At 45.5% G+C, this 16,472-nt stretch overlaps 1 protein-coding gene across 4 annotated transcripts in view; it reads right to left on the minus strand.

Moving 5' to 3' along the window:
• The window catches only part of virma (vir like m6A methyltransferase associated), a 142,726-nt gene that overhangs the window by 109,794 nt on the left and 16,460 nt on the right, over positions 1-16,472 (minus strand). For 3 of the 4 annotated variants that reach the window (XM_072468046.1, XM_072468047.1, XM_072468044.1), the window contains exons 2-3: positions 7,229-7,344; positions 6,016-6,102 (exon numbers count right to left, since the gene is read on the minus strand). In XM_072468046.1, coding sequence (XP_072324147.1) covers positions 6,016-6,102; positions 7,229-7,344 — 203 coding nt within the window. The remainder of the gene's footprint in view (positions 1-6,015; positions 6,103-7,228; positions 7,345-16,472) is intronic. The other variant, XM_072468045.1, reaches the window with a different exon arrangement.

Raw genomic sequence — 16,472 nt, forward strand, 5'->3', positions numbered from 1 at the left:
AGGAAGCAGCTTATGCTACATGAAGAAGCATAACACAACATGGTTCCAGGAGTGCCCTGTTGAATCTATATAGTTCAACTAAAGATCTGTGACTACCAGCAACAGCACCCAGGCAAGATGTTCGAGATTCCGGTTCCACAGCAGCTCAGGTACCACGGCAATCTCAGTGCAAACTGGCGTGCGTTCAGGCAGAGATTTGAGATCTACCTGGTAGCGTCCGACCTAGATGGCGTGGCGGATGCAGAGAAAATAAAGTTTCTGCTCACCATTGCGGGTGCAAGTGTAGCAGAAATCTTCAAGACCTTCAAGTACTCCAAAGGGCAAGACAAGAGAGACTTCCAGGCAGTCCTGGACAGGTTTCAAACATACTGCGAGAAACACACAAGAGAGAACGGTAAAAGAGGCGCCAATACTCACCACGAGGCGAAGGTAGGCCTGCAAATGCAGAAAACGACAGTTTTGATTGGCAGCCATCTTGAGAAAGGAGCCGCACATGCGCAGTTCCCCAGAAGACAAGAACCGGCAAAACAGAGGCTTGCGCATGCGCGGGAAGCCGCAGAAACCTGCAACAAGCAGTTAGCACCGCCCTAAGAGATGATTTAGTCCTTGAAGACTACGACTCAGGCGTTGATTACTTCTTTGGACATCGCGAGCACAATGACAGCTCAGACACAGAAAGTGATGATATGGTCCTTGAAGATTACGACTCGGTAGATGATTTCCTCATTGGACGTGGTGACCTCAGTACCAAATCCGAACCGCAACGAGATGTGTTGTACAGTGAAGAATCCGACACAGACATGGACGAGTTCTTCGGATTTCGGATCCTCAGCCCAGCACAGACGGCATCCTAACCCAGAAGTACAGGATTCTGCTGCGGCCTGACACCAAGGGACAGAGAGCGGTACAAGCCCACAGAGAGCAGCCTGCGCCAAGAGTCAGAGAGCGGTGCAAGCCCACAGAGAGCGGCCTGACGCCAAGAGACAGAGAGAGGTACAAGCCCACAGAGAGCGGCCTGATGCCACACCAGTGGTCCACGCACCACGAACAGTGCCCAACACACCACGAAGAGTCCCAGACTCCACACAGAGAGTGGTCCACGCACCACAAAGAGTCCCCGACTCCGCACAGAAAGTGATGACAGACTGCACAGCGAGACCACTGCACGTCTCCATACAGAGAACACAGAAAGACTCCACAGCGAGACCACTGCACTACTCCGTTGAGAGCGCACAGATCGACTCCACAGCGAGACTACTGAAATGACTCCGGATGGGGAGTGTCAAGAAACCAAAGCTGATTCAGGTGAACCAGAAAGGACTCCAGATGGGGAGCAATGACAAGCCAAAGATGATTCCAGTGAACCGGACATGACTCCAGATGGGAGGGGCCGAGGAATCAGAGACGGCACGCTCAATGTAACAGCAGATGCCACAAAGGACTCTGACACAAGTAACTTTATGAAAGACTCGATTTCTCCACTTCGTGTGGTCATTGAGCGCAACAAACACAATAACAAAACCAACAACAAAGACAACAACAAGAAGCGTACCAAAGGCACCAACGTCAACAACAAGCACGACGAAAACAACACTGGAGCGACATGGTACAACTCTGCAAATACAGGAAAATGTAACAGCACAGCTCCTAACACTGGCAAGAGTACAGCCACACCATAGCATGACAGCAAATCTCACCGATCCAAGTTTGCTCCACTGCAAACCAGCTTTCAAGGCAGATGAGTTTGCTACACTATGAACAAGCAAACCAGCTTACGACACAGATTACATACTGCATCGCTACGACAAGCATAGAAAAAACAAAGAGAGTCCAAATCAGGCAACAAAGTGATTTAACCACTTCTTGGTTCCTTAAGCACAGGGACACTGACAGCATTCACTTGGAAATGACAACATCAACATCGACACTTCAATGACAACACAAGAAAGCCACTCGACCATATCAATTCATGAACTTTGGATTCATACATATTATTTGGTATTGTATAATCATCACGGTCATCATCATTTGTACATGTCATCACTTATCTACCTATTTTGTTCAATTTTCTTCCACATTGTACAGAAAATACATAACACAAAAAAAGGGGGGGATGTGGTGATATGCATCACTGTAAATACACAAGGGGTTAATGTAGATACACTAGGACTGAGTAAACACTAGAGGGAGCACCAGAGACATCATGACATGCAGACATGCAGCTAATGAACACATAGAATAGGACACGACCAATGGGCAGTCAAGACACCCAGAGGTGACACTACCACAAGGGGGCAACCCATATAAAAGGACAGGGCACACATGCTCTTTCTCTTTCCACAGGCGACACAGGGGCAGATCGGAAGCATCACACCCACTGCATGGCTTAGAGCAGACTGGTTAGTTATACTGAGATACTATAGCAAGATTAGCAGGAGAGTCGAACTCAAGTAGGAGAATTGTTAACTGTTCAATAAATGCGTTAAACCTATCTCCAAGTCTGAACCTTCCTTTGTCAGAGTATACATCAAGGAAGCAGCTTATGCTACATGAAGAAGCATAACACAACAGAAGACAGGTGTGCGAGGTGTATGGGGGGGGGGGTGCAGCACAGCAGCAAATCATGTCCATATATTTTGGGCATACCCGAAGCTTAGCGGATTCTGGCAGGGTTTTGCGGATGTCATGTCCAGGGCATTAAAAACATGGGTGGTGCCGAGTCCAGAGGTGCCGATCTTTGGAGTGTCGGACGATCCGGAAGTCCAGGGGGTGAGAGAGGCTGATGTCTTGGTCTTTGCCTCCCTGGTAGCCTGGAGACGGATATTGCTAGCGTGGAGCGTCTTGAAGCCCCCAAAATCAGAGAAGTGGGTTAGCGACATGGCTGGGTTTCTCAGTCTTGAGAAAATCAAGTTCACCCTAAGATGGTCAACGCTAGGGTTCGTCCGGAGGTAGCAGCCATTTATCGACTTCTTCGGGGAAAATTAACTGTCAGCCGAGGCAATAATCTAAGAGGGGAGGGGGGCAGTTCGGCTATTTTCTGTTAAGGGTAGGAGGGACTTGTTACAGATGGAAATTATGTATGTACCACATTCATATTTGGATTTGCTTTCTTTTCTGTTGTTGTTATTGTTATTAGAAAATTACAAAGACTTTAATAAAATGTTGTTTTTTTAAAAAAAATAGATGCATGATGATTCAGGTTTACTTTTTCAGCATTTTTGTTTCATGCTCACAGCAAAAAGCGCGGATTCCACAAGTAACACAAGGATTTATGAACTGAATTCTGCTGAAACTTAATAATGTGCAATGTATAGTAGCTGCACGCCATCACTATAGAAAGAGTGAAGTGGAATTAAAATTTCAGATCAATGATCTTTCAACAATTCTGAAATGTCAACTCTGCTTCTCTCCCCATTGATGCTGCCTGACCAGAGTATTTCTCGCCCTTTCTTTTCTTTAAATACATAACAGTGCTCTACAAAGATCAATGATAGAGCTAGTGTGCGTCTACTTACTGTAATCTACCCTCCCTCGACGTGATTGTTTTATCAGAATAAAATCCAGGCACCTTGATGCCTCAGAGAATTGCGCAGTCTCACACATGAGGTATCAAGTACATATTGGTTTCCTTTGCGACAGAACCCCATGCAGAGGCCCCGCCCCTCTCCTCTCTGCGTACTAGTGTGTGGGGTGGAGGGGAGGCAGGGCCTCTGCACGAGGCCCTGTCACCAAGGAAACCAATTAACCTGTTTCGGGAGGCAGCTTTTCTCTATCCCAATGAGAGAAAGCGTACTTCTGCATTCAAACGGATTTTCAGTATAAAATACAGAAAATCCGTACTAGTTGGCAATTCTGGTAGCGTGAGAAGTATTGTTCTGCATAAAATCCAGACAGATCGTTCCATACATGAAAAACATGGGACATACTATAAATACAGAATTTGAATATATAAACATAGACATCGGGTGAAGCATACAGTGTAGTGCTACTCAGTAGAGAACATGTGTGGAGAGATCAGTTCAGTCCATATGAGGATCATTCGGGAGTCTGGTAACAGCGGGCAAGAAGATGTTTTTGAATCTGTTAATGCGTGTTCTCAGACTTTTGTATCTCCTGCCCGATGGAAGAAGTTGGAAGAGAGAATTACCCGGGTGGGAGGGTTTTTGATTAAGCTGTCCATTTTCCTAAGGCAGTGGGAGGTGGCGGGAGGTGTAGACAGTCAATGGATGGGAGGTGATGGACTGGGCTGTGTTCACAACTCTCTGTAGTTTCTTACGATCTTGAGCTGAGCAGTTGCCATACCAGGCTGTGATGCAGCCAGATAGGATGCTTTCTATGGTGGATCTGTAAAACTTGGTAGAGTCAATGTGGACTTGACAAATTTCCTTAGTTTCCGGAGGAAGTATAGACGCTGTTGAGCTTTCTTGGCTGTAGCATCACATGGGTGGACCGGGACAGATTGTTGATGACGTGCACACGTAGGAATTTGAAGCTGTCAACCATCTCCACCTCAGCACCATTGATGCAGACAGGGGCTGTGTATGATACTTTGCTTCCTGAAGTCAATGACCAGCTCCTTAGTTTTGCTGACGTTGAGGGAGAGATTGTTGTCATTACAACACGCCACTAGGTTCTCACTCTCTCTCTCTCCCTCCTGTACTCTGATTCATCATTGTTCGAGATCCGAACCCACTGCGGTCGTGTCACCAGCAAACTCGTAGATGGAGTTGGAGCCACATTTTGCCACACAATCATGTTTGTACAGGGTGTATAGTAGGGGGCTAAGTATGTACCGCTGCGGGAAGTACACGGCAAGTGGATTGTTGTAACAGTCACTGTTCTTAGCTATTCGATCATGGTGAAAGTTTAAATCGGTTGTCTGGAGTGATGTCATAGCAACATGTACAGGTTCATTTTCTTCTTCCTCGCACACTGCTGCACTTTACAGTGCTACTTATCCCCACTGATAGATAGTGAGAAGACACCATTTGGAGGTTAAGCCATTATGACAAATGTAATGTGAGTCAGGACTGCAGGAGGTGATGAATTGAATGAGGATGGCTGGATGTACTTGGCTGCACGTCACTTGAATGCCACAGGTGACTGAAATACAACAGGCAGAGATAAAAAGCCAAAAAAAACACTGTTCCAACAAGAGAGTTCTAGAATTACACTGCTCTCTTTTGTTTAATACATTTTTAACAGGTTATATAATTTAAGTGAGTCATTGGGAATCATAAAAATGTGGTAACATTATTTACAGGTGGGTTATTTATGGATCATGTAATTGAGTTTCACTGTATCTCATTGTCAAATCTTTCAAGAAATCTAATAGTGCACTTTTTTTGCGGCAGGAAGATCTGTCTCTGTTGCTCTGTAATTGGGAAGACAAACACCTTGGAGTAAAAAGACCCCATCTACAGTCAAGGACTGCAGCGGTTCAAGAAGGCAACCTTCTGAAGGGCAACTAGGGATTGGGCAATAAATGCTGGCCTAACCAGCGACACCCACATCACATAAATTTATACATATATATGTATATATTTTATACTTTCGAATTAAAAGTGCAAAATAACCAGTGATTCTTGAATAGATGCAAATTTCATTCTTTGTGAAAGACATGGCTTCACCTTGCCTACCAATAGAAGCTCATCAGATCACGTACCTATAAAAACAGATCCCTGTTGTAGCACAAATTTGCAAGCCAAACCATAGACTGGAGTCCATCTGATCTTAAACTGGATGGAATGCAATTATGCAATTGTGAAAGGGAAAGGAGATTTTAAAAATCAGTTATCCGCAAATAAAGTTTGGTTCAGATAATGGTTCAATCATGTTTGATGGACACAGTTTAAAGCATAGATAAATGATGAGTAAAAGAATGTTCAAGGCGATCAGTGTTTAATTCAGGCTAGGTTCATAATGAAAGGCAAAAAAAAAACCAACTGTAGAAACAATCTTTCACAGTGCTGAATGTAACATTTCAGTCAGGGCTTACGCTTTGACAAGTCATACCTTCCTAATCGGTCAAAAACAGGTGCACTTGGTTTGCTGACATTGTTGAAAAACAGGTCTAGCTGAAATGTATGTGGTGATGTCTCCCTGCATAAAATGAAACAATTACATTGGTCAGATAAAACCCTCTACATTCTAAGCTAGGGAGTTTACAGTACAAGCATAAACACATAATATATACAGATATAAAATATTATTTTTATTTGTTCTTTGGAATGTGGGCATCGCTGGCTGGGCCAGCATTTGTTACCCATCCCTAATTGCCCTTGAACTGAGTGGCTTGCTAGGCCATTTCAATGGTGGGCAGTTAAGAGTCAACCGGTTCGCAATGTGGGTCTGGAATCACATGTAGACCAGACCGGGTAAGGACGACAGGTTTCCTTCCCTGAAGGACATTAGTGAACCAAATAGGTTTTTACAACAATCGGCAATGGTCTCGTGGTCATCATTAGACTTTTAATTCCAGATTTTTATTTTATTCAAATTTCACCATCTAATAATAATAATCGCTTCAATGAAGTTACTGTGAAAAGCCCCTAGTCGCCACATTCCGGCGCCTGTTCGGCGAGGCTGGTACGGGAATTGAACCGTGCTGCTGGCCTGGTTCTGCACAACAAGCAAGCTGTTTAGACCACTGTGCTGAACCATCTGTTTTGTGAGGGCCACGAAGAATCCAGCACGAGTTTCAAGGATACAAGAAATAACATTTATTTACAATAACATATATATACATAACAGCAGCAACCTCACTTGCTGCTTACTCCTTCCTGCTAGTTCTAAACTGGCCAGCTTTATTTATACAGTGAGTCTGCTAATGATTTCTCCGCCCCCCCTCATTGGGGAAGCTCATACTCCCACAGGATTGTGGGATTGTCATTAGTCCCCAGCCAATGGTAAGCAGGCAGTTTACAACAATCTGCTAAGGTGGGGTTCATGCCCGGGGCCCCAGAGCATTACTCTGGAATTACTAGTCCAGCGACAATACCATTACACCACCACCTTCCTACACACACAAACACGTGTGCACTGTTTGCATGTGCATATATACATATATATATTAATTCAGAAGTAAACATTTTAAGCAAATCAAAGCAATAATGCGATCAAATATTACAAGCCACCATGTTATTTTAGATGCAAACAACCTGTCAATAACACTGAGACTTAAATTGCTTTCAAGAAAACACAGATATTACCCTTCCCCCACACTTACCCATATGCCCTGCTGTCAGGCAAGCTATTGTGAGCTTTGACTCCAGGAGGAATGACGCGAACTTCATTTATGTAAACCACACAAGGAAAGCGAACTACATCCACATGAGTATTCTGCTATAAGGTACAGAACAAAAAACATTTAAGTATGGTTTTTGAATTTGGATACAAATTCTAAAATTTAACACAAGTACATTTTCTTAGTTTCATACTGGGGAGTGTGTAATCATAGAATCATAGAATTTACAGTGCAGAAGGAGGCCATTCGGCCCATCGGGTCTGCTCCACTATTCAGCCATGGCTGATGTGTTTCTTACCCCATTTTCCTGCCTTCTCCTCTGTAAAACCTGATCCCTTTATTAATCAAGAACCTATCTATCGCTGTCTTAAAGACACTCCGTATTAGGCCTCCAGATCCTTCTGCAGCAAAGAGTTCCACAGATTCACCACCCTCTGGCTGAAGAAATTCCTCCTCATCTCTGTTTTAAAGGATCGTCCCTTCAGTCTGAGGCTCTCTCTTCGGGCTCTAGTTTTTCCTACAAGTGGAAACTTCCTTTCCACATCCACTCTATCTAGGCCTTTCAGTATTCTGTAAGTTTCAATGAGATCCGCCTCATCCTTCAAAACTCCATGGAGTACACCCGTTCCTCATATGACAAGGCCTTCATTCCCAGGATCATTTTTGTGAACCTACTCTGGACGCCTCCAAGGCCAGCACATCCTTCCTTAGATACAGGGCCCAAAACTGCTCACAATATTCCAAATGGGGTCTGAACAGAGCCTTTTACAGCCTCAGCAGTACATCCCTGATCTTGTATTCTAGCCCTCTTGACATGAATGCTAACATTGCATTTGCCTTCCTAACTGCCAACTGAACCTGCATGTTAACCTTAAGAGAATTCTGAATGAGGACCCATATGCCCCTTTGTGTTTCAGATTCCCAAAGCCTTTCCCCATCTAGGAAATAGTCTATGCCTCTATTCTTCCAACCAAAGTACATAACCTCACATTTTTCCACACTGTATTCCATCTGCCACTTCTTTGCCCACTCTCCCAGCCTGTCCAAGTCCTTCTGCAGCCTCCCCGATTCCTCAATACCTGTCCCTCAACAGATCTTTGCATCATCTGCATCTGTAAACTTAGCAACAATGCCCTCAGTTCCTTCTTCCAGATCGTTAATGTATAATTGTGAATAGTCGTGGTTCCGACACTGACCCCTGTAGAACACTACTCGTCACCGGCTGCCATCCTGAAAAAGGCCCCTTCATCCCGACTCTCTGCCTTCGGCTAATCAGCCAATCCTCTATCCATGCCAGTACCTTGCCCCTATCACCATGGGCTCTTACATTATTTAGCAGCCTCCTGTATACACTTTGTGAATGGAAATTCAAATATATCAAGTCCACAGGCTCTCCTTTGTCTAACTTCCTCGTTACCTCCTCAAAGAATTCTAACCAACTGTAATCTTTCACAGGATATAGCATCGCTGATTAGGCCAACAGTTATTTCCCATCCCGAAATGCCCTTCAGGTGGTAGTGAACTGCCCTTCTGGAACTGCTGCAGTCCATGTGGCTTTGGCATACCCATATTGTTACGAGGAAAGAAGTTCCAGAATTTTGGCCCAGCTACAGTAAGGAAGGCCTTTATAGTTTCATGTCAGGGTGGTGTGTAACTTGAAGGGAAACTTTCAGGTGATGCTGTTCCCATGCATCTGCTGCCTTTGGCCTAGGTGGTCGAGGTCATGGGTTCGGAAGGTGCTGTTCAAGGAGCCTTGCGGAGTTGCTGGAGTGCGTCTTGTAGATGGTACAAACTTGGCCATGCTGCACCAGTGCTGGAGGGAGTGAATGTTTAAAAAGTGATGGATGGGGTGTAAACCAAACAAGATGCTTTGTTCTGGAAGGTGTTGAGCTACTTGAGTGCTGTCGGAGTTGCATTCACGTAGGCAATTGGAGAGTACTCCATCGCACCCCTGACTTGTGCCTTGCAAATGGTGGACGGGCTTTGGAGGTGAGTTACTCGCTGCACAATTCCAGCCTCTGGCGTGCACTTTTAGCTACAGTAAGTATATGGCTAGTCCAGTCAGTTTTGGGGAAACTGTAAACCCCCAGGATGTTGATAATGGAGGATTCAGCGGTAGTAATGCCACTGAATGTCATGGGGAGATGGTTAAATTCGCTCGTGCTGGAATGGTCAATGCCTCCACTTGTGTGGCACCAATGTTACCTGACACTTGTTGGATTGGATTTTGTTTATTGTCACGTGTACCGAGGTACAGTGAAAAGTATTTTTGAGAGCAGCTCAACAGATCATTAAGTACATGAAAAGAAAAGAAAATACATAATAGGGCAACACAATATACACAATGTAACTACATAGACACCGGCATCAGGTGAAGCATACAGGGGTGTAGTGTTAATGAGGTCAGTCCATAAGAGGGTCATTTAGGAATCTGGTAACAGCGGGGAAGTAGCTTTTTTTGAGTCTGTTCGTGCGTGTTCTCAGACTTTTGTATCTCCTGCCTGATGCAAGAAGTTGGAAGAGTGAGTAAACCGGGTGGGAGGGGTCTTTGATTATGCTGCCCACTTTCCCCAGGAAGTGGGAGGTGTAGTTGGAGTCAATGGATGGGAGGCAGGTTTGTGGGATGGACTGGGCAGTATTCACGACTCCCTGAAGTTTCTTGCGGTCTTGGGCCGAGCAGTTGCCATACCAGGCTGTGATGCAGCCAGATAGGATGCTTTCTATGGTGCATCTGTAAAAGTTGGTAAGAATTAATGTGGACATGCCAAATTTCCTTAGTTTCCTGAGGAAGTATAGGCGCTGTTGTGCTTTCTTGGTGGAAGTGTCAGCGTGGGTGGACCAGGACAGAGTTTTGGAGATGTGTACCCCTAGGAATTTGAAACTGCTAACCATCTCCACCTCGGCCCCGTTGATGCTGACAGGAGTGTGTACAGTACTTTTCTTCCTGAAGTCAATGACCAGCTCTTTAGTTTTGCTGGCATTGAGGGATAGATTGTTGTTGCTGCACCACTCCACTAGGTTCTCTATCGCCCTCCTGTATTCTGACTCATCGTTATTCGAAATCTGGCCCACTATGGTCGTTTCGTCAGCAAATTTGTGGATGGAGTTGGAACCACATTTTGCCATGCAGTCGTGTATGTACAGGGAGTATAATAGGGAACTAAGTACGCAGCCTTCCAATTAAGGGGCAATTTAGCGTGGCCAATCCACCTACCCTGCACATCTTTTTGGGTTGTGGGGGCGAAACCCACGCAAACACGGGGAGAATGTGCAGAGTCCACACGAACAGTGACCCAGAGCCGGGATCGAACTTGGGGCCTCGGCGCTGTGAGGCTGCAGTGCTAACCACTGTGCTGCCCTTCAGCACATTATCTGGAAGCAGAAGATAACGGAGCTTTTCCTGCCCTCGCCCAATATCCTGCCCACAAGGGATGCTGGACAAAAAGAATGCTTGACAATTCTCACCCCACCTAACCCAAGGGCACTAATGCCAAACCTGCCATTAGGTCAAAATGGGCGGCACGGTAGCACAGTGGTTGGCTGTCTGTGTGGAGTTTGTACATTCTCCCAGTGTCTGCGTCGGTCTCACCCCCACAACCCAAAAAGATGTGCAGAATAGGTGGATTGGCTGTGCTAAATTGCCCATCAATTGGGAAAAAAAATAATTGGGTACTCTAACTTTATTTTAAAAACTTCCCCCTGGTATTAAAGACTATTGTGGAGGAGGTGTTGTTGTTTATTCTTATTGATCAGCCAAGTATTCTTACTTGTCAGCCCAAACCGGAATATTGTCCCGGTCTTGCTGCATATCGACATGGACTGCTTCAGCATCAGAGAAGTTGAGAATGGTGTTGACCATCCCCACTTCACACCTTATGATGTTGGAAAGGTCATTGATAAAGCAGTTGTAGACTGTCCAGGCCAAGGTCACACATGAAGAATGATCACTTAGGTAACAGGCTGTACTGTCATAACATGTCGTTAGCATTAGGAGAGCAAAGGGGCAAATATTAAAGTGCACATATGTAACATTCAATAACAAAAATTCCACCAGCCTCACATTTCTTTCAAGTGGGAGAAGCAACAGCCTACTCCAATACTACTTCTTTTTGCTTTTCCTCTCATTTTCCTTTCCCTTCTAAATCTTCAGCTCCTTGTTAGGTTTCAGAGGCTCTGGGTGTCTTCAGCTACCTCATCAATTTCACCATTTTCCATAAGCATGTCAGCACACTTTTTAAAAATAAATTTAGGATACCCAATTCATATTTTTCCAATTAAGGGGCAATTTAGCGTGGCCAATCCACCTACCCTGCACATCCTTTTGGGTTGTGGGGGCAAAACCCACGCAAACACGGGGAGAATGTGCAAACTCCACACGAACAGTGACCCAAAGCCGGGATCGAACTTGGGGCCTCGGCGCTGTGAGGCCGCAGTGCTAACCATTGTGCCACTGTGCTGCCCTTCAGCACATTATCTGGAAGCAGAAGATAACGGAGCTTTTCCTGCCCTCGCCCAATATCCTGCCCACAAGGGATGCTGGACAAAAAGAATGCTTGACAATTCTCACCCCACCTAACCCAAGGGCACTAATGCCAAACCTGCCATTAGGTCAAAATGGGCGGCACGGTAGTACAGTGGTTGGCTGTCTGTGTGGAGTTTGTGCATTCTCCCAGTGTCTGCGTCGGTCTCACCCCCACAACCCAAAAAGATGTGCAGAGTAGGTGGATTGGCTGTGCTAAATTGCCCATTAATTGGGGAAAAAAAATAATTGGGTACTCTAACTTTATTTTAAAAACTTCCCCCACTGCTGCGCAGACACACACATGAAAATGTGCCGTTATACGTGGATGAATGGGCTCGGGAAAAATAGGAAATTTGGAGCTAAAAGTAATTCAGTTAGCAGGATCAAACAAAATGAATACAAAAATCTAAGCATTTGAACTTTAATGTTTAGAATATAAAATACTACAAAAATGTTGCAAAACAAAAATATATTAGGTCACACCAATCTGCAGAATATAAAGCAATTTAAAAATTAAAATTCATACTTAATTAAAATCAATCAACCCCAACACCTCATCCCACATGTACATGCAGGAGATGCAACACCTGCCATTTTACCTCTCCTCACTGTCTCAGCCCCAAAGATTCCTTTTAGGGAAGCACTTATTTGCATGTACTCCTTTCAACTTAGTCCACATATTTGCTGCTCATTATGTGATCCCTGTTATTCTACTGGACCAAACACAGCTTGAGTGACCACTGTTCAGTCCGCAAACATGATTCCGAGCTTCTGCTGGTCTGTCATTTTAATTCTCCACCTTGTTCTCAGAGAGTTTATTAATCTCTTGCAGGACAGACCACCTGTTTTACACGCCTACCTTCAGTTCTACCCTTAGTCCCAGTCCTACTTTACTAACATTCATGCTGTTCCTCCTTTGAGTTCAAATGGAACTTTAATTTCCTTTGTTAAGGCGACCTCAAAGAAAATAGTTTTCTGCTTTTCACTGAGTCTTATCTCTGCATACTTAATAGTGACAGCAATTCAAAAGGTGGCACGGTAACACTGTTGCTTCACAGTGCCAGGGTCCCAGGTTCGATTCCCGGCTTGGGTCACTGTCTGTGGGGAGTCTGCACGTTCTCAGTGTCTGCTGTTAGATGTCCCTTAAATGTCACTATCGTCCGTGCTTCCACCACCTCCTCCGGCAGCGAGTTCCAGGCACCCACTACCCTCGGTGTAAAAAACTTGCCTCGTACATCTACTCTAACCTTGCCCCTCGCACCTTAAACCAATGCCCCCTAGTAATTGCCCCCTCTACCCTGGGGAAAAGCCTCTGACTATCCACTCTGTCTATGCCCCTCATAATATTGTAGACCTCCATCAGGTCACCCCTCAACCTCCGGTAGGTTAATGTAAACCTACTTGTGACAATAGATTCATAGAATTTACAGTGCAGAAGGAGGCCACACAGCCCATCGAGTCTGCACCGGCTCTTGGAAAGAGCACCCTACTTAAACCCACACCTCCACCCTATCCCCGTAAACCAGCAACCCCACCTTAACAGAAGGGCAATTTACTATGGCCAATCCACTTAACCTGCACGTCTTTGGACTGTGGAAGGAAACCGGAGCACATGGAGGAAACCCACGCAGACAACATGCAGACTCCGCACAGACAGTCACCCAAGCCGGGAATTGAACCTGGGACCCTGGAGCTGTGAAGCAACTGTGCTAACTACTGTGTTGCCGTGCCATAAAGATCATTATTATTATAATAGACATCTCTGTCTTGGTCTTGTGCACGATTCCAGTGAAGATCAATGTAAGCATGAGGAACAGAGCCTCATCTTTTGGCAAGGTACTTTATAGCCTTTCGGATTCAACACAGAAGTCAAAATTTCAGACCATAAATTCTGTCCCCCAATTTTGTTTCCTTCTCTTTTCAGTTTCCAGAAAGCAGTTGAACAGCTTTGATCTTTCAAATAACACATTCATCACCGCATGCGCACACACAACAGATATCCCTGGCTAATAAAATCAAAGCTTTTTTAAACCTTCACTTGGCTTCCAACCAAGAGAGGTGTGGGGTAGTGACAGCCAAAGATCAATATGAATACAACTAAGTATTAACTCAAGAGCACTGCAAGCACTCACAATTAAAACAAGCGTTTTCCATACTCCGTCATATTCTCCAGAAGAGTGCATTTGGCCCATCACGTAGTGCCCATGCTTTAGAACAGTTATCTAATTAGTCTCAAGCCCTACTATTTTCCACACAGCCCTGCATGTTCTGTTATAAAACAATCAAGAGTGCGTGTGCTGTCCACTGTTCAGTATTAAGCCCATAAATAATCCCATAAAATTACATATTGTATGAAAAACTTTTCCAAATAAAACAGTTGGTCGACAACAGAAAGATCCCAGCTCTATATTAAACATGCAAAAATCACCATCTTGACCACAGTATGCTGGTATAAATACTTTTACTTCACTGTCCCTATGAAAGTGTCCCCCTTAGCACCCTTCCCCTTCCCACCACCTTCCCTCACCACCCCAAGTATCATTTGAAATATCATTTGAAATAAACTATCAGCATGCGGCTTGGAATTTGGGTTTGATGGTAAAAGCCTGTGAAATTCAAGGAAATTAAAAGTCCCAAATTGGACTTGTCAGTCTGATGTTGATATTCATATATAGAAATGTCAGGGCAGCACGGTGGCGCAGTGGTTAGCACTGGTACAGCGGCACTGAGGACCCGGGTTTGAATCCCGGCCTTGGGCCACTATTTGTGTGGGGTTTGCACATTCCCCCAGTGTCTGCATGGGTTTCACCCCCACAACCCAAAGATGTGCAGGGTAGGCGGATTGGACATGCTAAATTGTACCTTATAATAATTGGGTATTCTAAATTTATAAGAAAAATATATAGAAATGTTATTTTCAAATAAATACTCAAGAATAATATTCTTGTAGAGCACTTTCGCAAGCTCAAGTTAGCAAGAACTCGATAGCTCATGTCAATTATTCAGCAATAAATGAGTAAATGTGTCCCAATGATAATTTGCATTCACTACCATCAAGTGAAGAGACACCAAGTTGCAAAAAATCTTATACCCAAAACATGAATCTGTCTATTTTTTTTTTAAATAAACGTTTGATTGAGGTATTTTATTTGGCATTTTAACAGCAACAGAATCAACAATATAAATAACAAGAGAAGTATATACATAGTGCAAATTCCACCACCCTCTCCCACAGGTCTTGCCATTACTTACCCCCCCCAACCTACGCTAGCCTAACCCCCCCTTTCTGCTGATGATAAGTTCTCTGCGAGGAAGTCGACAAATGGTTGCCATCTCCGGGCGAACCCCAGCTGAGACCCTCTCATGGCGAACTTAATTTTCTCCAGGCAGAGGAAGTCTTGGGGCAGCACGGTAGCATTGTGGATAGCACAATTGCTTCACAGCTCCAGGGTCCCAGGTTCGATTCCGGCTTGGGCCACTGTCTGTGCGGAGTCTGCATGTCCTCCCCGTGTGCGCGTGGGTTTCCTCCGGGTGCTCCGGTTTCCTCCCACAGTCCAAAGATGTGCAGGTTAGGTGGATTGGCCATGATAAATTGCCCTTAGTGTCTAAAATTGCCCTTAGTGTTATGTGGGATTGCTGGTTTGTGGGGATAGGGCGGTGGTGATGACCTTGGGTAGGGTGCTCTTTCCAAGAGCCGGTGCAGACTCGATGGGCCGAATGGCCTCCTTCTGCATGTAAATTCTATGATAATCTATGAAAGCCTGCCATCTCTGAAAGCCAGGTCTCCGATTTTGGGGGTTTTGAGTCCCTCCACGCCAGCAATATATGTTTCTGGGCTACCAGGGAAGCAAAGGCCAGAACATCTGCCTCTTTTTCCTTCTGAATTCCCAGGTCCTGCGATACCCCAAAAATCATTACCACCCTTATATTCAATACCGTGTACGTGGCTTCGGCAAACCCCTGCCGAAATCCCCTCAGTTTTGGACATGCCCAGAACATGGTTCGCTGCCCACCATTCCCCCCGCCCCCCCCGCACACCTGTCCTCTACCCCAAAGAATCTACTCATCCAGGCCACTGTCATCTGAGCCCGGTGAACAACCTTAAATTGGATCAGGCTGAGCCTGGCACATGTTGCAGTAGCATTGACCCTTCCTAACGCGTCCGCCCAAAGGCCCTCCTCCATCTCTCCCCCCCCAGCTCCTCCTCCCACTTTCGCTTCAGCTCCTCGGTCTGCGTCTCCTCCGAACCCATAAGCTCTTTATATATGTCCGAGACGCTCCCCTCCCCTGTCCATCCTCTAGAGACCACCCTATCCTGAATCCCCCTTAGCGGCAGGAGTGGGAAGGTTGGTACCTGCCTCTGCAAAAATTCCCGTACCTGTAAATATCGGAGTTCATTCCCTTCAGCCAGTGCAAACTTCTCCTCCAGTGCCCTCATACTGGGGAAGCTATCTTCCGAGAACAAGTCCCCCATCCTCTCTATCCCCGCTCTCCGCCAAATACGGAACCCCCCATCCATCCTCCCTGGGACAAACCGGTGATTATCGCAGATTAGGGATCACACCGATGCCCCCTCTGCTCCCACATGCCTCCTCCACTGCCCCCAGACTCTCAGGGCCGCCACCACCACTGGACTGGTGGAGTATCGCACCGGCGGGAACGGCAGGTGCGCCGTCACCAGTGCCCCTAAACTTGTGCCCTTAC

Source organism: Scyliorhinus torazame, chromosome 11 (assembly GCF_047496885.1).
Source record: "Scyliorhinus torazame isolate Kashiwa2021f chromosome 11, sScyTor2.1, whole genome shotgun sequence".
Taxonomy (NCBI): Eukaryota; Metazoa; Chordata; class Chondrichthyes; order Carcharhiniformes; family Scyliorhinidae; genus Scyliorhinus; species Scyliorhinus torazame.